Below are 21,694 nucleotides of genomic sequence, written 5' to 3'. Positions count from 1 at the left end.
TTATTTTTTGGATTACTGTGCTACTGTGAGAATCGACCCTGACCTGTTGCATCAAAGACGCATAACCTTTGTTCAATGTAAGTAGAGCAGCTGCGCCTCCACATCCGTTGAATAACACTGTGTCACTGGAGCATTGAGTTTCACTTGGGTCAGTGAGGAGACGGTTGACCCTGATTTACTGCTGCTGGTTCTGTGACTGACCCATGTTTATGATGTTCATTTTGAGTATCGAAGGCCCCAAGGACAGTTTTAATCATTTTCACAGAGGACCGAGGTTACTGTAGGACATGTGGAGCAACCTTTGACCTCAGAAAAAGTGCACAAAAAGACCTTTGAATAAAACTTTTTGGGGAAAAAAAGGAAAAAAATGAAGGCTCTTCCAAGTACACTTCCGTAAATCTTTGGGCACAGTACAATTTGTTGGAAAGAATTTCTAGTCACAGATTTTTTGTCTTTGTTTTCCCTGTGTTTGAGTTTATCATTAGTTGTCATGGTTTCTGATTAGTTCACAACTGTCCCTTGTTCCGTTAATCATCTAGCCCTGTGGATTTAAGCCCTCTGTTTCTTCTGTTCAGTGTTCTGCGTTAACATTTAGTTCTTGTGTAGTGTTTTTTGCTCTTTGTGTCAATAAATGTAGCCTATATTATCATCGTTCATTCTGTGTCATCATCCTCGCATCATCCTTGGGATTTTAACTACACACACCCCCTAAAACAAAGCAGAACCCAAAAGACACGATTATACAGTGATTTTAACTATGGATATTCCAGCAGTTAGCTTCCTCTAGCTGGAGCAGGGGGATCGCTCCCTCAAGGATCACACAAGGGATGGCCTGCACATGGATGGTCCCCGAGGGAGCTTCGCTGACTATGTGGAGTGGGTGCTGGTGCGAAATGACTCACCATTTACCATCTGCTTTGCTGATGAGGACATTTCAAGCCCAGTTCTAAGTAGTCTCAGTCATCGCTGGACATGCCAAGTTCCAAGTCGTTTTTGTCTCCGCTGATTCAGCCCAGCAACAAGTTTTCATCATCCAGCACCAATTCTTCCTCGTCCTGCCCAAAGTCTCCTTCATTGCGGATTGTCCCGTCCAACTCCCTCTCCCACCTCTGCTGCCAAAGCCATCCAGTTCCTCTGCCTCGCCTCTGCTGTCTCCTTTCAGCCCCTGGGTTCCTCCAGTGGTTCCACTCAGCTGCACGAGTCCACCTGGGGCTTCCCAGTCATCAGCTCCGCCTTGGCCAGTGTATCCCTTAACTCCTCCTCAAGCTTGCAAGCCCTGGACTCCACCTTGGCCCGCCGACCTTGGATTGCCATCCCTCAGGCTCCACCAGCCCCCCCCCCCCCCACCTTGGCCCGCCCTTGGCCCAACCCCCCCCCCCCCCCCCGTCCCCCCGTCCCCCCCCGTCCCTCTGGCTGTACCTTGGTCCATTGTCGCTCTGGCTCCACATCGGACTTCCGAGTCAGCAGCTGTACCTCGACCCTCTACCGCTCTGGCTCCTTCCCTCTGGTTCCATCATTGTCCTCACTTGTCCGCCCTGATCTGACAAGCCAATGCCTCCACCTCAGCCATGCCCGCCTTCATCTCCACCATTGCCCTCCAGGCCTTCAGTGTTACGCTGGGTCTTCGGCTCTTCGTCTCTGCCTACAGTAGGTCTCAACCTCCACGGGTTCCTTCTCAGTCTATCATCTCCCTGGTTCCACTCGGCCTCTCCACCAAGGCTCCACCATGAGCCTTCATCCTGTCATGGCTCTGGGTCATCCTCTGGTTCCTTCCATCTCCATTCTGGCTCCTCCCTGGTTCCTCCGGTCATCTTCTTCTTAATGTCTCTTTCTGCCTGTTCTTCATCCTCCTCCAAAAGCCCCCTCCCTCCCTCTTCAATTTGAACTCTTTGTGTGTAGCGTGAGGCCACGCTTTCCAGAGGTTCAGGACTTCAGGTTTATGTTAAAGTTTATAGTTCTTGTGTAGTGTTACTGCTCTTTGTGTTAAAGTCTATTATCATAATTTATTCTGCGTCACGCATCATCGTTAGGATTTACATGACATGCACCACCTGACAACAGCAGATTTTTACACTGTTACAAAGAAATTCTATTTCAAAGAAATCCTGTTCTTTTGAAGTTTCTATTCATCAAAAAATCATTAAACAGCAAATATGATTCATGTGACACTGTAGACTGGAGTATGCTGAAAATTCAGCTTTACCATCACAGGAATTGTCCTAAATTACATTTTTAAAATATATTAAAATAGAAAACAATAATTTTAAATTGTACTAATATTTTACAATATTACTGTTTTTACTGTATTTGTGATCAAATAAATGCAGCCTTGATGAGCATAAGAGACTTCTTTCAAAAACATAAAAAATCTTACCAACCCCAAACTTTTGACCAGTTGTGGACATTAACATGTTACTTCAGCAAAATATTTATTTAATCTTAGAATAGTATTGTTTTCACTATGATGAGAAACCAAATGCACTGATCTTCAATTGAAGTTCTTGATTTTTCTTAAGATGACAACACAATGTTTTTCACCAAGCTAAGCCAACAGAATTGAAACAAGGCAAGGTTCAAGGCCACTTCTGATGTTATGGTGAGCATTCTAATGTTGAGAAGTAAAAAACAAGCCAGATTAGACAATACATGGCCTTACAAAAAAGAAAAAGTATAATCGACAATGCATGTTTTATCTCTGGAAAACAAGTCTGTTATCTAGACTTTACTGTTATTGCTTTAGATCACTTAGAGTTTATAACTTTAGGCACAACTCTGCAATGTGTGTTATAAAGGAATGAATGATAATGAAATAATATTTTGTGTGTTTAATAATAATAAAGTGTTGCTGTAATTTAGTTATTTAACAGTGTCTGCACATGCATAATAAAATATCATACATCTCTACGTCAGTCACAAGCTCTTTTATTATTTGACACATTAGCTTGCTGGCGCTCAGTCTTTGTTTTGATTTCAAGTACAGGTTACTAGGCAGTAGGCACAAAAAAAGGAACATATGACTGGAAACTAAAACCACAGTGTTTCAATAAATGAAAGCTTTATAGCATAAGTTCTGCCGGGAAGACTCAATTGTTACGTCACTTATTACCTTCTCATCTATCCAATTGTGTTCTAATACTTGTAGTATAAAATATCGGTACTTACACATGTCTGAGTTCGCAGATGCTGACGCTTTCATTCACCTCCATCCTCCCCACCACCACCATGGTCCCTTCCCATATCTCCCAGGGGGTCGGCTGCGCCCCGGCTTCGTTTTCAGGCAGGAAATGCAGAATCCGTACCCTCGGATTACGATTTACGGACGGGCCTACGCCAAATAACTTTATGTCATAATATTTGCTTGCTGGGCTGTTAATGAATGTATACTTGTTTCGGTATTTTGCCTCCCGAGTCTTTCTGATAGAACTGGCTGTCATGTTAGACAAAGCAGACAGCATGAACTCATGCATGAATCAATTGTTGCTCTTGACCTTTTTTCTTTTTTTTTCATTGTGGTGTTTTTTGAAAGTGGCCTCAATGATTTTGACTGTACAAGTTCATGCTTACGGTATGAAATTTGCTGGAGTATAAGAATGTGCATGTCCATACATGTACTTTATCACGTTTTATTCAGCAGTTGTTTCCGGTAAACTCTTAGAAATAAAGGTTCCAAAAAAGGTTTTGTTTGCAGCATTGCAATAGAATAGACATTTTTGGTTACCCAAAAAACTTTCAGTGGACAGTTATAAGAAGAACCATTTCTTCTTAGTGTGAATAACCTTTTAATAATCAGAATTTTCCACTATAAAAAATCTTATGTGCATTGAAAAGGTTCCATGGATGTTAAAGGTTCTTCATGGAGCCATAGATGGAAATAAAGAATGTTTAAAAGTGTACTGTGTGTATTATTTCGGTTGTCTGCAGGTTTCAGAGAGTCATTAGCAGTGGAGATTTTTCAGTGACTCTTTCTGCAGGTTACATTTTTACGCCAGTAGGTGACAACAAGTTTATGAGTGTTTATGAGTGAATCATTCATTCAATGGATTTGTTCAAAACGCTGATTCATTTCGGAATCAAACAATACCACTGTGACAGCCTATGTAAGTGAGTCGTTGAATCAACTGATTTACTGATTCATTCAGGAAAGAAACTCTACTACTGTGCATTGCTCAGAGGCGTGATGGTTGATTCTGCTTTGGATTTGTTTGGAACATTTATGACTGGCAGAGCAAAATTTGAAAGTACACAGTGTAGGGTATAAAGAAAATATAGATATATAAACATAGCTGTCACGGTGTGGGTTTTGTGTTTTGTTCCTTGTTCTTGTCTGTCATGTGATTCCCTGTTTGTCATGTTATCCTGCCATGTGTCTTGTTTCATGTTCAGCTGTTCCCCGTTTTGTTGATTAGTCTCCCCATGTGTTTCTGATTAACCACGCCCCCTTGTTATCTTGTTTAGCTTGTTTGTCTGTGTATTTAAACCCCTGTGTTTCAGTTGTTGGCTGTCGGTTATTGTTTGATGTTGCGAGGTTCCTAGTTCTGTGTACCTTGTTCTCTGTATTTACCCTGGATTACTCATTTGTTGGAACATTAAAGTGCTTGCGATTGGATTCACTCTCTGCTTCATTCCTGCCTGATCACAACAGAATAACCGACCAAAGATGAACCCAGCAGCACAGATCCGTGAGTTCGCTGGACAGGTCGCGGCCTTGGCCCTAGATAGCCAAGACCTGTTTCAGTTCACCTGGGGGTTTGCTTCAGTTGCTGCCTCTTGCTCCCTGGGGGAGGAGGAGATAAAACTTTGTTACCGGCTGGGGGCTAAGGAGGTCAGCCCGAGGGAACTCCCCGATTTAGCCGGTCTGAACTGGAGAGAGGCCCTCTCCATTTGTGAGGAGAGCTTCCTTCCGTGGTACGCCAGGTCATCACCTGATCTCCACATCCAGCCAGAGACCGTCCAGCCAGAGCTTCACGTCCAGCCAGAGACCGTCCAGCCAGAGCTTCACGTCAGCCACGTCCAGCCAGAGCTTCACGTCAGCCACGTCCAGCCAGAGCTTCACGTCAGCCACGTCCAGCCAGAGCTTCACGTCACGTCTGCCCAGCCAGAGACTGAGCTTCACGTCACGTCTGCCCAGCCAGAGACTGTTCACGTCACGTCTGCCCAGCCAGAGACTGTTCACGTCACGTCTGCCCAGCCAGAGACTGTTCACGTCACGTCTGCCCAGCCAGAGACTGTTCACGTCACGTCGGCCCAGCCAGAGACTGTTCACGTCACGTCTGCACAGCCAGAGACCGTTCACGTCACGTCTGCACAGCCAGAGACTGATCACGCCACGCATGCGCCGCCTGAACCCTCAGTGACCGCAACACTGGCCATTATGGCCACAGCCATGTGGTGTGTGTGTGGGCTACGCACACACTTGAGTCGGAGCCCGCTGATCCTGCGCCGGAGCCCGCTGATCCTGCGCCGGAGCCCGCTGATCCTGTGCCGGTGTCTGTTCCTGCTGATGACCCCATGGCTGCCCCTAAGAAAATTTTGGGGGGGGGCAGTAGGACCCTGGATGGGATTGTGAAGGCCGCACCGCCATGGCCGCCCGAGGGGTCTTCACCGCCCTGGCCGCCCGAGGGGTCTTCACCGCCGTGGCCGCCCGAGGGGTCTTCACCGCCCTGGCCGCCCGAGGGGTCTTCACCGCCCTGGCCGCCCGAGGGGTCTTCACCGCCCTGGCCGCCCGAGGGGTTTTCTCCGCCCTGGCCGCCCGAGGGGTCTTCTCCGCCCTGGCCGCCCGAGGGGTCTTCTCCGCCCTGGCCGCCCGAGGGGTCTTCTCCGCCCTGGCCGCCCGAGGGGTCTTCTCCACCCTGGCCGCCCGAGGGGTCTTCTCCGCCCTGGCCGCCCGAGGGGTCTTCTCCGCCGTGGCCGCCCGAAGGGTCTTCTCCGCCCTGGCCGCCCGAAGGGTCTTCTCCGCCCTGGCCGCCCGAAGGGTCTTCTCCGCAATGGCCGCCCGTAGGGTCTTCTCCACCGTGGCCACCTGAACTGCCTGCTCCACCCTGGTCGCCTGCACAACCTGGTCCGCCCACGCTTCATGGCCCAGGTCCACCATGACTATGTCCTGGTCCCGTTCCCCTGTGCGGGCCTGGCCCTCCATCCCTCCCCCAGACCGCCTCCGCTTCACCACCCTCCTGAACTATTGTTTTTTGTTTTTATGGGCGTCGGGAGCCGCCCATAGGGGAGGGGCTATGTCACGGTGTGGGTTTTGTGTTTTGTTCCTTGTTCTTGTCTGTCATGTGATTCCCTGTTTGTCATGTTATCCTGCCATGTGTCTTGTTTCATGTTCAGCTGTTCCCCGTTTTGTTGATTAGTCTCCCCATGTGTTTCTGATTAACCACGCCCCCTTGTTATCTTGTTTAGCTTGTTTGTCTGTGTATTTAAACCCCTGTGTTTCAGTTGTTGGCTGTCGGTTATTGTTTGATGTTGCGAGGTTCCTAGTTCTGTGTACCTTGTTCTCTGTATTTACCCTGGATTACTCATTTGTTGGAACATTAAAGTGCTTGCGATTGGATTCACTCTCTGCTTCATTCCTGCCTGATCACAACAATAGCATCTAAATTTAGTGAACGTAAAAGCAGTAAACAAAAAGACAGAGATACGCTGGGCTAAATAGTTATCTGAAAGAGGCGCCAATGTGTGAGGATATAGGTTAATGTAGGCTACATTTTCTGTATATCCCATGTCATTATTCTCTTCTAGAAACAGTTCCCACAGAGTTAAATATCTTTCTGCTTCTGGAATATGTATAGACATGTGGCATATCATCTTTGCAGATCATGGAAAAATGCACTGCATGCACGCTCCCAGTTCTCAGTTTGTTTTGCTGTCTAGGACTCCTTAGGGGATGAAAGGTTAACAATTCCCTAATGTTGTTTATATTTAAAGTCACAGGGGGTTGCCTATAGCAGATGTTCTGAAAGTTAAATAGGTCCCAACTAGAAAAGTGTTTTATAACATGTTGGAATCCGATCAAACTTAACTGTCAGAAATGTTACATGACGGGATGCAACCTGATTCTAGAACTGACAGGGCATCCGGAGGTGAATATGCAAGAAAAATAATATTGTTTACAGATACTCAAAGCATATATTCATTAATATGGCTAACTGAATGAGTCTATTAAACTTTGGACCATTACATCTAAAAAGCAAATGATTTAGTTAACACAATATACGTTTCCCTTTACGCAGAAGTATTATGTGTTGCACAGTTAAAACGGGTTCTTTAAACACTAAACTCCTTTAAAAGTAATCCTTTAAGTGTCTCAAGAAATTACAAAGGAATATGGTTTATTTTAAAAGAAAAGAGAAGTGAAGCTTGTCTGGGGCGAGTGAATGAACATCAACATTAATAAAACCCAGTTGTGCCACCAGCATCCGAATGACAAAATAAATAATGAGAGCTAAATGCATCAAATGTGTAAATTATGAATTAGTTTCAGTTTCTACAAACAGCATATGATATTTCCCCCCCAATACTGCCAATATTTTTCTTTGTTGTTAAAAAAATATTTATATATTTTATTGCTTGAAAGTCCTGTGTTTAAACTTGTCTGGATCTTCAGTATGACTGAACATAGCTGCAGCTGAAAACTGATTAGACATTTATGCATCTGCAAAGTATGTACATCCTGTCCTTTCCCAGTCTCATGAGTTACACACTAACAGATTCAGCTATGCACCGTGCATATTTCAGTCTGAATGCGCATAAGACTGCATTTTAAGTCAGTTTGTCAATCATCTTTTCAGGATCTGAATGAATGCTCAACCAAATTAGTGCAATGCCATGCACCACTAAAACAGAGAATATCAGATGCCTGCAAGAGTTCAGAATGTAAATAAGCAACAGCTGCTGCATTGTCATATCAGAGTGTCATATTAAATGAACCTGATGGTGACAAGCTGCTGTCCTCTGCTGATTATTCAGTCTTTAACTGTTGATTGAGATAAAGCTTTGCACAGTCACTCCGATTTCTTTATTTAGCGCTGCCCTAAAGAAGCAATTTGACATATACCACACAAAAAAATAATCTCAAATATCCAAATTATCCTTTTTTAAAGTTTTGATGATCCTCTACAAAATGGGAATTGCAAAGTTATGATCATAACTGAAAAGTTTTTTATGTGAATTGAAGATGTAAACCCACATTTATAATGATTTATGCTTTATGGAATCTTGAGCATTAAATTACTTTATTGTCATGCTCTGGGTGACTATATTTTGCAAGGTTGTTTTGTGAAAAATAAATCATAACATTAAGATGTAAGCTACAAATTTTGGGACTAAAATACCTGAGGCAAAATATTCATTTATGGGCCTAAGATTGGGTCCAAAAGAAGTCGCACAGTCGCACTAGGGGAAAAAAAACAGTACAAAGTAAAAAAAAAAAAAAAAAAAAAAAAAAAAAGGTATATAGGCAAAATGAGGAGGAAACAACACAATTATTCTATAAAGACGATCATGTGTCCAGAAAGCACATCAGAGATTCACAGCAGGCCATTTTCACCCTGTATGTGTTAGTGAGGAAATGTGTTGTGTTATTTCCAGTGATTTAGGAGTGTTTGAATAACAGACCTTGAGGTGGTGATGAAGGCCATGCGCTGATCTGTGGGATTTGGGCTGAGGGGAGATAACCTCTATATTTGACCACAAGGAGGCAGAAGAACTTTCTCTGGACGGTCCCAAAATGCACTCCTTTCAAGCACGTACGCGGTTGAATGCATGCCCAGATGTGGTTTAGTGTACACTCAGAACAAACTGTTCTGGAGTAGTTGAGTTCTGCTCTGAGCAAAGAAGTTTCAGCAAACAGTTATGTTTCAGTTTGTCTTTTCATTGTTTCTTTATCTTTCATTTCATTATTATCAAGCGTGCAACATGTAGTAATCTATGTGTGATAAATAGACCACAACAAATTGGCCCTTGTTCTGGAAAAGTCTCAAAGGATTGCCTTCCACATTAACAGGTGTAGCTACACGTCGGACATGGTTTTACACAGTCCTCAACATCACAATCACAGAAATACTATAATCCCTACATGCAGAAGAGGACAACCAAATCTTATGACTGAAGTCATGCTCAGGATATTTAAAGTCACATTTAATCATACCTCAGCTCCAGTATACACTACCTTCTACCTTCACTTTCTATTAATCAAGGAATCCTGAAAAAAAAAGATTAAGCAACACAACTGTTTTCAACTAATAACAATATGTTTCTTGAGCAAATTAGCACATTAGAATGATTTCTGAAGGATCATGTGACACTGAAGACTGGTGTAATCATGCTGAAGCTTCAGTTATGCCATCACAGGACTAAATGACTTTTTTAAAATAAAATAGAAAACAGTTATTTTAAACAATTTAATAATATCTCACAATATTACTTCTTCTTCTTTTTTTAAATAAACACAGCTTTGGAGAGCATATAAGAGACATGCTCATATGCAAGTGTTCATCTCACTCTGGATATGAAATGTAAACAATATACAGAGGAATACAAAATTGAAAAACAGGTAAAACTGAGTCATACGTGTAGTATATGGAAGGGTGGCAACTGTTATTATGCAATCATATGCAATCATCACCCAAAATACAACCATATCTTCTAGTTAAAGACAGAATAGACAGTATTTAGATCTCTTACTGTAAATATACTGTACTGTCAATACATTTCAGCATCACATATGGTAAATCAAAATGTTTCTGATTGAATGAAAATGAAGGCAAATATCTTTTAACAGGAGATATCCAAGAAAGAGAATAAATGCAATAGAGTCCCATGTTAATCATGTGACAGCTAACAAGGGCATGATTTATGTGTTGTCTATTGAAGCGTGACCTCTGTAATGCTTTTGTTAACAAACCAAAACATAATTGTGTAACAAAACTTCTTCAAGATTTCTTAAGTTTGTTTAAACTATGATTTATTTCGACAATGATGCTGTTATAATTTCCGTGGACATCCATAGCTTATTCACCTATAGCACCTCTTTCACAAATCTTGATGTTCTAGTGTGATGCAGATGTTACACATTTAGAATGTGGGTAAAAGGTTGTCCTGCCGGGAGCATATTAGAGTCAAAAATGCAGCTGTTCCTTTGGTTCCGGCATGTGATTCGGGCAGATGACTAACTGCTGTCATCAGTGTTTCTGGGAAACTCGTAGACAGGGCAGATACTGAATATCCCTGTCATTCATATGCTAATCATTGACTTCAGGGCTACTCAGCATCTGAAAAGACTTTGGCTAGGAGAGATGGATACGCACTGTGCTTCGCAGATGATGCGTACATTAAAATCCCATTCCAAAATGTTCTGACCCGTCATAAGAAGAGCGGTAGGTCAGCTGATTTAAGATATCACCCCCTGTCTTGGAGCTATGCAAGTACCAAACAAAACAGTGTTAAAGAGTGTTAAAACAATGACATGTTATGTGATTCAATTAGAGTGATCCACCAAAGGCGTGCATGGTAATAAACAACTCAATAAGTGTTTGTTTTATTGCTTGCTTCACGTCATTGGCATTGAGAAGCAAACACACCCTGAGAGCTGGTTTACAAGCACTGGAACTAGTAAAAAATTCTTTGTCAATCCAGCATTAACCATGAAGCACCCTTCAGGCTTGAAATTGAAGTGAAATGTTTACCTAGATGCACCACATTATAGGTTACTCAGGCATTTAAAGGCATTTCACAGGTTTTCTGCATTTGAGTAATGCCCAAGTCATACACTGCCTTTCAAAAGTTTGGGGTCAGTACATTTGTAAAAAGTTTTTGAAAGAAGTCTCTAATCCTAATTTGATAAAATAAAAAAGTAATAGATAAAAAAATCTGACCCTAAACTTTTGAGCAAAAGTGTCATTCATATAAAACCTATATTTATATTAGAGATATAATTCCAGTCATGACCGAGTTCATTTTCATCAACAATCAAGTCCTGGCTTCTGCTCCACTTACCACTTCCTAACTCCAAATTCTGTTTTGACCATGTCAGCAAAGTACACTGTAAAAACAAGCGAATCTCTCTCTGAAAACCTGAAAAGCTTTCGAATACTAAAGGATAAACTCTGTAACACTTGTACTTGATATCACCTAACTGGAATACACACCTAATCCTTTCACAAGACAAAATAACAACAATAACAACAACAACAACTAAATAGGAGTATTGCTTTTCTATGGGCGAGGCAAATTCTAAGGCATCACCTGAAGAGGTATGTATAGTCTTCAGAAAGCTCTAGTGAATGCTGGCTTTTTGTGAGCATGAACTTTCCCCTAATTCTCACACTGCTCTGTGCTCACAGTGGAACAGACCACAGCGCTCAGCTGCGGCACGTTCACCTCGTCGCTCCACACAATGCCTCTGCCCCAATAATGACTTCACACTGGGAAAACCCTGATTCCCATTCAGACCAAAGAAGCAAAATATTTTCTCTCTAAACTATGTAGTTTTCTATATTTCTATATTTTTATCAAAATCCACTAATTGAACATTAACAGTAGGTAGGATGTACCAAACTGAAATCAATACTGGTTTGTACGATTGTACTTCACACCTCAGTTGTCTCAGTAGGATTGTTTGTGTGAAACAATGTCCAAAAACAAGAAAAACTTAAAATTAAACATAATATAATCAATGAAACCGCTGACCAAAAGTCAAACTGATTAGGTACACACACAAACATATGAATCACATAAATTGCTCAATATTCATTATTGTTGTACGCCTACACTCAATTTTCAAAATCTTAAAAATAATGAGAATTCGATAGGCTTTCTGGTTGCAACCGTGTCCATTCTTACATCATGGTCCACATTAGAAGCAAATACGGTTAAGGGGGAGGAGGCTGAAACCTGAGCAGACACACACTCCCTCCAGATTGCCAGCCAATCAGACCATGCTAGACAGCTCAGAAAGGTATAAAAACAAGTTAGCCCTTCAACAGCATGAGCTTGTGCTCTTCAGAATACTGCGACAGCAAACCGGTCTCTACTACAAGTTAGAATAACCAGACAACCAAAGACAAAACAAGCAAGATGAAGGTACCACTGGCAAATCTGCTATGCATCACAGTCTTGGCAAGCTCTGGGTCAAGCTTCCCGTTGGAGAGGAGAGGAGCTGCTGCTGGGAAAGAGAAGAGAGTTCAGTATGCAGCATGGGATGATGTTAATGTCCTTGCACATGGGTTGCTGCAGCTAGGTCAGGGTCTTAAAGAACATGTGGACAAGACCAAAGGCCAGGTGAGAGACATCACCATTAAGATGAAGGTGTTCAACGTCACCGTATCCGAGCTTGGCAAGCTGACTCAGCGGCTTCAAGAAGACAGCATGGCGCTGAAAGCAAAAGCCCAGAGTTTGGAAGAAAGTGAGAGACTGGTCTTAAACGTGTCCACGGATCTGCGGGAGAAGACTAAGGAGCTGCTCAAAGACAAGCAGAAGGACCACGAGAGAATGAATAAGCTGGAAGAAAAAGTAGATGGCTTGATGCAAGGAGAGGGTTTGGAAGTTGCCAGCGGCAACTACAGTGATGCCCGGATCATTCAGGTATGTGCAAAAACCTTATTTCAGGGCTAAAAGAAAGTGAAGCATTTTGTCTTCGTTTTAGCTAACCACATCTCTGCCTGACATGCATTGTAATGTTTGTTTTGATGTGTATTTGCATAAATTTAACTTAAATTAACTAAACAAGAATGAAATGGATTGGTTTAAGTAATTTGAAAAGCCTACATTTCCAATAGACTACTGACCCGCACACAAACATATAACCGACAAGTTTGTGGGCGTGAACACCGCTTCATTGCATGGACTCAAAGCCGTGCTGTACGTGCAAGGTAGCAGTTATCCATGGCCGGACAAAGAAAAATGTCAGAGGCACTGACCTCCTGGAAAGTTTACCTTCGCCCCTTGATTCATGTTTCAGCAATAAACAAGCTGTTTAGATCTTCATTGTCTGCGCGAACTTCATAACGCGAGTTACATAACGATGCAGAAGAAAAGCTGTGTCGTTTGAAAAGATTATACAGGACCGGTTAAACAGGAATTTTTCAACACTGTCTGTAACTATCGTTTCGGTCTGCTGAGGTTTGGAAAAGCCCCCGTTTGAGTTTGATTAAAGACTGATCTCAAACCATTTCTGATTTCAGTGGATGCTGGAGGCGCAAAATAAACGCATTGATGACCTAGTCGAGCGCATCAAGCAACAGCAAGAAAAAATGGATAAACAAAATGTTCGCATTCGAACTCTCCAAAACCAGGTAAAAAAAATACTATGATGCAAAATATAAGTAGGCTACAAAATAGTGTGGTTAGTAATATTAAATCTAAGACTACAAACATATTCAAATATTTATGTGATGTGCACTAGATTCAAATGAAAAACGAACGATCTTCTCTCAAACGGAAGGAGGATGAAGTTCATCTGAACGCGAGCTCTGAACAGCGAGATTCCCCTGTTGGTAAGTTTTTTTTTTTTTTTTTTTTTTTTTTTAAACATAATTGTGTTTAAAAAACAGTGTTTCAGTAAACACAAAAATTACATTAATTTATAAGTTAGTAAGAGTGCTCTAAATGTATGCTTGCTAATAGAAGTATCAAATTATCCCATTCACATTTAAGTGGCCCATCTCTGCCTTAAACAGTCTCTAACACAATATATTATAATTGCATCTATACTGAAGTAAAACATACAAGAGATGTTTTGCCCTTGTCAAAGGCATGCTGGGACTTGTTTTGCACATATAGTGATGTTATGAACTGCATAATGTTGATTGAACATGTCCAGTTGGGAATGATCTTGAAAACATTTGGAAAATGACTCATGGAAATAAGGCAACATCTCAAACATTTAACCTTGAATATTTCTATATATATATATATATATATTATTCTGTAGGTGTGTAAGGGTAGGAAATGGTAAATTTGTAAGAAACTCCGGTTCAGAGCAATGGCTGCCTCTAAGTAGGTGAAAGGTGAACCTAGCAGAAACACATGGGCCAGAACAGTCATCCAAACCAACACAATAAAGCCTTTAATGGCGAGTTCTGACATCAGTGGGATCCAAAGAATGCTGTAAAAGAAACAGTTTCCCTGGACTCCTTCCAATTGTGTGCAAGTTCATCAGTCTCGGACTGTGTTAACTCAGGGTCACAAGCACGCAGAGATTTGTTACAAATCTGGCCAAGACCAAAGGGAGTTTTTTTTTTTTTTTCAGATATAGTATATCCTGTACCTTAGATTAGATTCCCTGGCTTTAATCCAGTGAAAACCATAAAATACATTGTGCATATTTTTGGACTGTGAACTTTGTACAGACTTTCCCTGTCGGGTAGAGCACTCCAAAAACACGTAATTTCTCTCAGAAAACATGTAACCTTTACCCTAGATCTGTCAGAGCCAGACTATCCCCCTCAGACCCCCCTGCCTCCACACAGACAACCCCTTTTAGTCTCGTGAATGAAAAGTGTGCCAGACTAGAGAAGACCACTTCACTTAATGCCATATGCTTTGAGCCCTACACACACACACACACACACACACACACACACACACACACACATATATATATATATATATATATATACACCCACTGTGTTTTAGAAATCTTTGCATATATATGACTCCAAAAAAGTTTTATATTATATATAGTTGTATGTATATATATATATATATATATATATATATATAGTCAGTTAAAGTAAAGTCCAATTTTATCAGGATAGACAGCACCAAACATTTTTCTTTTTTGGGGGGGGGGGGGGGGCATCTGACTCATCTTACATATAGCGCCTTGAGGGCCTTTGCAGTTGTTCCTCAAATAGCAGCAGCAGCCTCGGCATTCCCCGATCACTCGCTGTCCATGCATTGTGATGTCAGAAGAGGGGTGCTGTGCACGTGAAGGAGGCATGAAGGGCTGGACTAAAAGGGGGGCAGGGAAGAAGGAATGCTTGTAGAGGTCTGAGGCAATTGGGGGAAGTCTGCTTGGGAACTGGGGGAAAGGTCATGTTTACACCCTCAATTGTTCAAGCCAGGTCCGAATTCTCATGTGAAACTGCCTTTGTTTGGCAGATGTTTGTAAAGTGAGCCACATAGCGCACCTTTTAAGCTTCAGTGTCTAAGAAATAAATGCCAATGTGTATAGCATTGAACGTTCCTTTGTACCAATACGACATTTGTTTAATAACACGTCTATTTGGACTGTTGCCCCGGAGTTCAAAACAAACTCCATGTTGGCTTCTGTGTGCTTGGGTTGACACGTTCAAGGTTCTGTGTTTGAGATAAGGGTTTAGTTCACCATTAAACAATGTGATAAACACTTATCCTGTATGTGTGAGCAATATCCATTGTGTGCCAACTTTAAAATCCCTGTTTGGATACAGGCTTGGATAAAGGTCATTTGTAGACATGTGAATATATTTGTGGTGTTTTGTGTCTTTCAGCTATGGCTTCTGACTGTCATGAGCTGTTCCTGAGGGGTGAGACCTCTAGCGGGCTGTACACCCTCCAACCAACTGACTCCCAGCCTTTTGAGGTCTTCTGCGAAATGACACCCGGTAGGTGGTACTTTTATTTGATCCAAGGCTTCTCCCCCCCCCCCCCCCCTCCCCACCACCACCACCACCACCACCAAAATATCACTCAGGAGAACAGCTTTTAATCCTTTTGTTTTGTGCTTGAATCCACAGAAGGAGGATGGACAGTCATCCAGAGACGCCAGGATGGATCTGTAGACTTCGATCAACTGTGGCAGGCATATCAAGCTGGCTTTGGGAGCCTGAATGGTAAGAATCCAATGTGAACCAACTCTGTTTTTCATGTGAGCAACAGGCTCTGAGCAAACAGCCACTTCTGTCAGTAGACCTTGATTAAGGCAAAGTGATTACCTACTAATAATGGATGTAGAGTGGCAGATTAAGGATAGAGGATCAGATCAATCCTGGCTGGAGAGGAAACATTGTTAAATCCTGTATCCCTAATGCCTTTAAATTATTTAACTCCAGAGTGACTAAATCTCCTGGCCTATTCCTAGACCAGTCTTTTAAATATCCTTCTTAAATGTTGCTTTCAGGTGAGTTCTGGCTTGGCCTGGAGAAGATTCATTCTGTGTCCAAAAGTGGCAACTACATCCTCAAAGTGCAGTTCTCTGATTGGCGGGATGAGATTCAGAGCATCAACTACCCTTTCCATCTGAACGGTGAGGAGAGCAACTATTCCTTGCGCATTCTGGAGAGGCGCGCTGGGAACCTGGAGAGCTCTCTGTCCACGGAAACATCCGGAGTGCCCTTCTCCACCCGCGACAAAGACAACGACCAGAAAAATGACCTCAACTGTGCCAAACAGCTATCAGGTAACATCACGATGCCGTTGGCCATAAATTAAATCTTTCTATGGGTGATGTTGTCATTTTAATAAGTTTCCTTTTTGGCTTTCCAGGTGGTTGGTGGTTTAGCAACTGTGGTCGCTCGAACCTAAACGGCAGGTATTTTGTTACTCCTGCGCCAAAGCAAAGGCACCAGAGAAAACAAGGAGTGTTCTGGAAAACCTGGCGTGGCCGCTACTACCCGCTGAAAACCACCACCATGATGATTGCGCCCGCCGAGATCGAGAACAAGTCATAGAGGATGTCCGCTGTCCAAATCAATCACGCACGAGACCTTAACCAATGACGTGGGAGGAGAAACCACCATTCGTAACCTGCCAAAATAACATACTGGTGCTGAAAAGGTCTAAAGCACTTTTAGGAGTGTCTTCCGATTCCGTTTGTTATAACAGACAATGTCTGGATCATGCATGTGGTGGTCACTCAAATCCCAGTCGGTGCAAAAATAGGCTTTTTTATTTAATCAGACTGGAAAGAACTAAATGTGCCTGGAACTCTGCAAGCAGCAGCATGTGTTATATGGTGCAGGCCACTGTAAGGATCTGCTACATGTTTAGACAAATCTGGCAGGGTGACGTCACAAGACCTGATGGTTAGGCACCATTGCAAGTGCTTCCCATAACTAAAAGGCTTGGGGAAGGAATTAAATAACCTTACCACTAAAATACGGACCAAATAAGCTACATAAGCTTGAGCCAGTACCAGTACCCTTATTGTAAAGGCACTATTTATCTTAAGGCATTATCCACAGACAAAGACATGCATTAGTAGATCTGCAGAACATTGAAAGGTTTGATGCCCATCAAGTCATTTCAAGTATCCAAACGTGGAAGTTATTTTCTGGTACACACGCTGTCTTTCAAAAGCTTAAATGATCTGAGACTACTTGTGTATTTTCCTGTTTTGAAATCAAATGAGGAGTTCCTGTGGAGATTTATTTTCTCAGTCACATTGACTGCTTTTAAATGTCTAGAGCTGTCACTTTTCTGTAAATAACAGAAATGTACGTTTTCTTCATAGCATTACAGCTGTATTCTTGCCAACTACAAAACGGTCATGCTCTGATTTCCATAATATTTAAGTGTTGTACAAAAAATCATTATGTATTTCTTTATCTTTTTGCTTATAATTTATGTTACTTTTTGTTACTGTTTTTATGAAAAAATGTTTGGTCTTGAAGGGACCAATAAAAATAGATTTTATTTAAAAAACAAACAAACTCTGTGTCACTGAAGTTCTTGCGCTACACACAAACACCCTGTCAATGCAAAGTGAATGGGCTGGTTTAGATCAGTTCAGTATGAAGTGCTAAGCAGATGTACGCAGCTCTTATCAGACCCGAGGGTTACGTTTATCTACACGGCAGGTGATGCTGGAATGTCCTGGCGGTGCTCAAGCTTGCACAGAGCCCTAGAGACAAGAAACATGGCAACAAATATAATTGAGCAGATGGCTGCAAATATACCTGTAAGACATCCATACAGATGAAATGCTGTGATTTCTGTTAAACCAAAAATAAACTTTTATCATAGAAAAAAAAAGTAAAAAATACTATGTCCTTGAATGTTCCTACAGGAGTGTTGCCATATGGTCTTAAACACACGTGAACCTTACTTAGCGGAAATCAGCTTATTCTTCTGACTTGCCTATAAGTAACTAAGTTGTGTTGGCTTCCGAGTGTCACACTCAATGTTTCACACCTGAAAGAAGTCGTCACTAATGTGCTTTCAGTTACTTACTTCTAGATGAGTTTAGTGTATTTAACACTCAAGTGCTTTACGGTTTAAGAAAAGAACAACTGTCTTATCACCTTTGAAATAAAGTTATCTTTTTAGCTGTGATAAATATAAACATTGTAATGTGCTACATTTTAAATTCTGGTTTACAATAAATAAGATGCTGTTTACCTTCACAGGTTTAAAGGCAACAAGATTATGCACTCCATATTGACAAAAGCTTTTGAATTACCACGGGTCAGTGGAACTGAGTGATATTATAAGAAAAGGACACTGTACATAGTTCCTATAAGTACAGTATACATGGAGTTATTAAGAGCATTACAGAACCAACAGAAAATGAGGCCATTGCACAAACATAAAGACATGTTTCGTCATATAACAGCCATTATGTTTAGCCATTATGATTTTTAAAGCTTCATTCAACAGTCATCCTGCCTGATACCATTAATGTATTGTTACTTTGTTTAGAGCCACTGAAGCAGAACCGTACCAAAGAACAAATATTATTCCGTTATATAACATTTGATGGTCATTAATCATGATGAGGACCCCTCAGTATACCCTTTCAGTTGTTTTATAATTTTATTTAATTTTAGCCTATCTTATCTGTTTTGCATTTCACTCAAATACTTTTTGCATCCTCCAACCTGAAGGCAAAACCGAATACATTGCAAATACATTTATTAATTTTTAACTAATAAGAAAAGTAGATTTGTTTTAATGGATAAAACTCATTTTAATGAGAGACATATTTTTGCTGTTAAAAAAATGGAACGAGATGAGGGGATTATTGTTGACAGAATTTCCATTTTCGGGTGAGCGCTCCCTTTAAGGAGAAAAATTTATAGATTACCTGTGTAATATAATGTTTGCACAATGCTGTCTGTGTGAGAGGTTACCTGCTTCAACAGGAGTCGTGAAGGTAAATCAGGCTGAAGCGTGAGGGAGGTGAGCGGCGTGTCAACATGGAATGTAGCATTTCATTAACAAGAAGAGAGCCTTTTGACAAGCTCACAGCAGGGCTGTTTGAGAAGAGGCAAAGTAAGGCCTTAAAAGCACAAATCTGCACATGTGTCGACAAAGTGAGGTTGTAGAAAAAATCTCAACCTCAGGCAGCAAAAACTGGCGAGAACCGGAGAAACTGGTGAGATCTTGTTAAGCAGCGCCACCTGGTGCAAGCGACAAAAACGTCATTTTCATTCAAGACTCGCAGTAAATACCGTAATTCCTCAAATAAAGACCGGTATTCAAATAAACGCCGGGCCTCTGATAGTGGCCGGGGGCGTGGTCAACGCGGACAAATAAAGGCCGGTCTCAAATTAAGGCCGGGGAAAAAATAGTGTGAATATGTACACTTTAAATGAATGTACACTCAAAGACGGACGCGCTTAGCGCTTGTCAGACATATATCACAACTATTAAGTGTTTTTAACCACATGTTTATTTTAGGTTTCAGACATTTAAATAGATATGATTTATAGCAAAACAATAAATTTATAGTTTGTAAAATACACAATGGTGTCTATGGAAGCAGCAATAACAATCCATTCAAATATATTTGGCGACGTGTTTTATTCATATCAGATACACAGTGTAAGTAACTATAAAGTTTACTCTATTCTTCTCCCAGTTCACCGGCCACTTACTTTCATGTATTTCGGGAGAAACTGAAGAATTCACGCGCTGTAACTTAACAAATACAACAGGAATCTCCGAACTGCGGTGCCCATCTCACGTTACAGATCAAGATCATTTATAAAGGGTTTTAAACGACAAAACAAACTCACTTACACGGATTTGAGAGTCAGAATAGAAGATAGTTGATGACATGGTAAGCAAGTTTGTTAATATTTAGAAATAAAAGCGCTACATCTGTCATATAGCGCTATTTTGGCTGTGGTGAACACGTGCCAAGCATGACGCGTCACCATGGAAACTTGGCTGGCGGGCGGGCGGGGATCGCGAATTAGAAATAAAGGCCTGCCTCTAATAAAAGCCTGCTTCAAATAAAAGCCGGCTACCATCTGCAGTTCAGGTAAATAAAGGCCCCGGCCTTTATTTGAGGAATTACGGTATATCTTTCTTGAATGTATTGGTAACACTAAAACGTTCCATTAGTTAGCATGATCGGTTAATGCATTAACTAACAATTACTTTACATAAATCAGGGCTAACTTGAAAATTTAAACTAAATAAAATATTTAGTTTAACAATCAGCAATTTCCCAGGGTTAAGTACATCCTTTCACTTACCTTTGGTAAAAAATAAATAACATTTCTTTTCGTTAGGAGTCGTATAATATATGTGTAGCTAATAATCTCATGCTGTCTTTTTCACTCAGTGCCAGATGATGGCAGTATTAGGTAATTTAACAATTTTTGAAGGCGAGTCCCCTCTTCCTCGAACCCCAGATTTATTATGTACCATTAAGGATATTAGTGGGCCCTGCTCCAGTGTCTGAGGATGTAGTACATCAGCTTCATTATCTGACTCAACACTGCTTGCTTGATCATTTTTCTGATCGGATCATTGATTAATGGATCCAGGATTTCCATTGGGAAGTAAGCAAATGATTTCAAATGTTATCTTCCTCTTGTATAAGACTGAAAATTAAATACTAGCTTTGTTATATACACATTTTTCAGAGAGCAAAAGGGTATCAAATTAAGTGAATCCTGACAACAGTATCTCTTGTTCATCATCTTTTATTATAAACCCAACACTTACTGCATTCATCTAACCATGATATTCCACGAGAAAGGTAAAAAAAAAAAAAGCAGACCTAAAATTTTCCAATGTCTAATACAAAAGGTTTAGCCATTTGGAATGAGAACAAATACTGTGGAATACAAATAGTGAATCCAGTTCCTAATTTGGAATGTTCAAGGCTCACAATGTTATACTTCAATTTCCATTTACAATACTATAATCCAAAGAAAACAAGACATGCTCCAGTTGTTCTGGCTCTACAAACAGTAAAATATTTGATGTAAAATGAAACACTAATACAAAGATTAACTATTTAAAACACATTACAGATTGTATGTGAGACAGTAAAGTGTATCATAAAACCACATTCATCTCCTCACATCAACTGAGGAAGTAGAATGTTTAGAATGTCAAAAGCAGAAAATGACTCAAATGCTGCTGCAATGATAGATAACCCCTTCCTTTTTGTGCATGTCAAGAATGTGCTCTAAATGTCCAGCCTAAAAACACAATAACAAAATATTACTGGGAAAGTAAGCTCTTAAATTAACTAAATGGACCACATAACTCCAGTAAAGGTTCACCATATCGAAACCCTCACCATTTTAACTTTGCATCTTTCAACTGTAACAGCAAAAATTATCCTTCACATGCTCAACTGACAAGAAGAGTGATTTTAAACCCCGGAGCATGTTCTATTTTCAATAAATGAAACACTCGCGTAACGCTCTTTCTCGTCCATACTTAATATCAAATTTCTTCACAAGAAAGCTTGATTAAAAAAAAAGAAAATTCATTATTTGGGATTATGTAAATGTAACTTTACAATAACCCC

At 41.0% G+C, this 21,694-nt stretch overlaps 1 protein-coding gene across 1 annotated transcript; it reads left to right on the top strand.

The window, feature by feature from the left end:
• The first annotated feature begins 11,976 nt into the window (after window positions 1–11,976).
• angptl4 (angiopoietin-like 4) lies at window positions 11,977–17,047 on the top strand. Its single transcript, XM_056235436.1, has 7 exons — window positions 11,977–12,579; window positions 13,179–13,289; window positions 13,400–13,490; window positions 15,471–15,584; window positions 15,717–15,812; window positions 16,100–16,378; window positions 16,465–17,047. Exons 1-7 carry the CDS (start codon window positions 12,073–12,075, stop codon window positions 16,647–16,649), a joined length of 1,383 nt encoding a protein of 460 aa, XP_056091411.1. The 5' UTR covers window positions 11,977–12,072; the 3' UTR covers window positions 16,650–17,047.
• Window positions 17,048–21,694: the final 4,647 nt, after the last annotated feature.

Source organism: Rhinichthys klamathensis, unplaced genomic scaffold, assembly GCF_029890125.1.
Source record: "Rhinichthys klamathensis goyatoka isolate OS25496 unplaced genomic scaffold, OSU_Roscu_1.1 h1tg000422l_1, whole genome shotgun sequence".
NCBI classification, from domain to species: Eukaryota; Metazoa; Chordata; class Actinopteri; order Cypriniformes; family Leuciscidae; genus Rhinichthys; species Rhinichthys klamathensis.
This window is presented reverse-complemented; position numbering and strand designations above follow the sequence as displayed.

What these genes read in the sequence shown, in the direction of transcription:
- angptl4 (XM_056235436.1), top strand. Translation starts at nt 12,073, where the DNA reads ATGAAGGTACCACTGGCAAATCTGCTATGCATCACAGTCTTGGCAAGC. An exon ending in TTCGAACTCTCCAAAACCAG is followed by an intron (nt 13,290 to 13,399) that starts GTAAAAAAAATA and finishes GATGTGCACTAG; the next exon opens with ATTCAAATGAAAAACGAACG. An exon ending in CTGTGCCAAACAGCTATCAG is followed by an intron (nt 16,379 to 16,464) that starts GTAACATCACGA and finishes TTGGCTTTCCAG; the next exon opens with GTGGTTGGTGGTTTAGCAAC.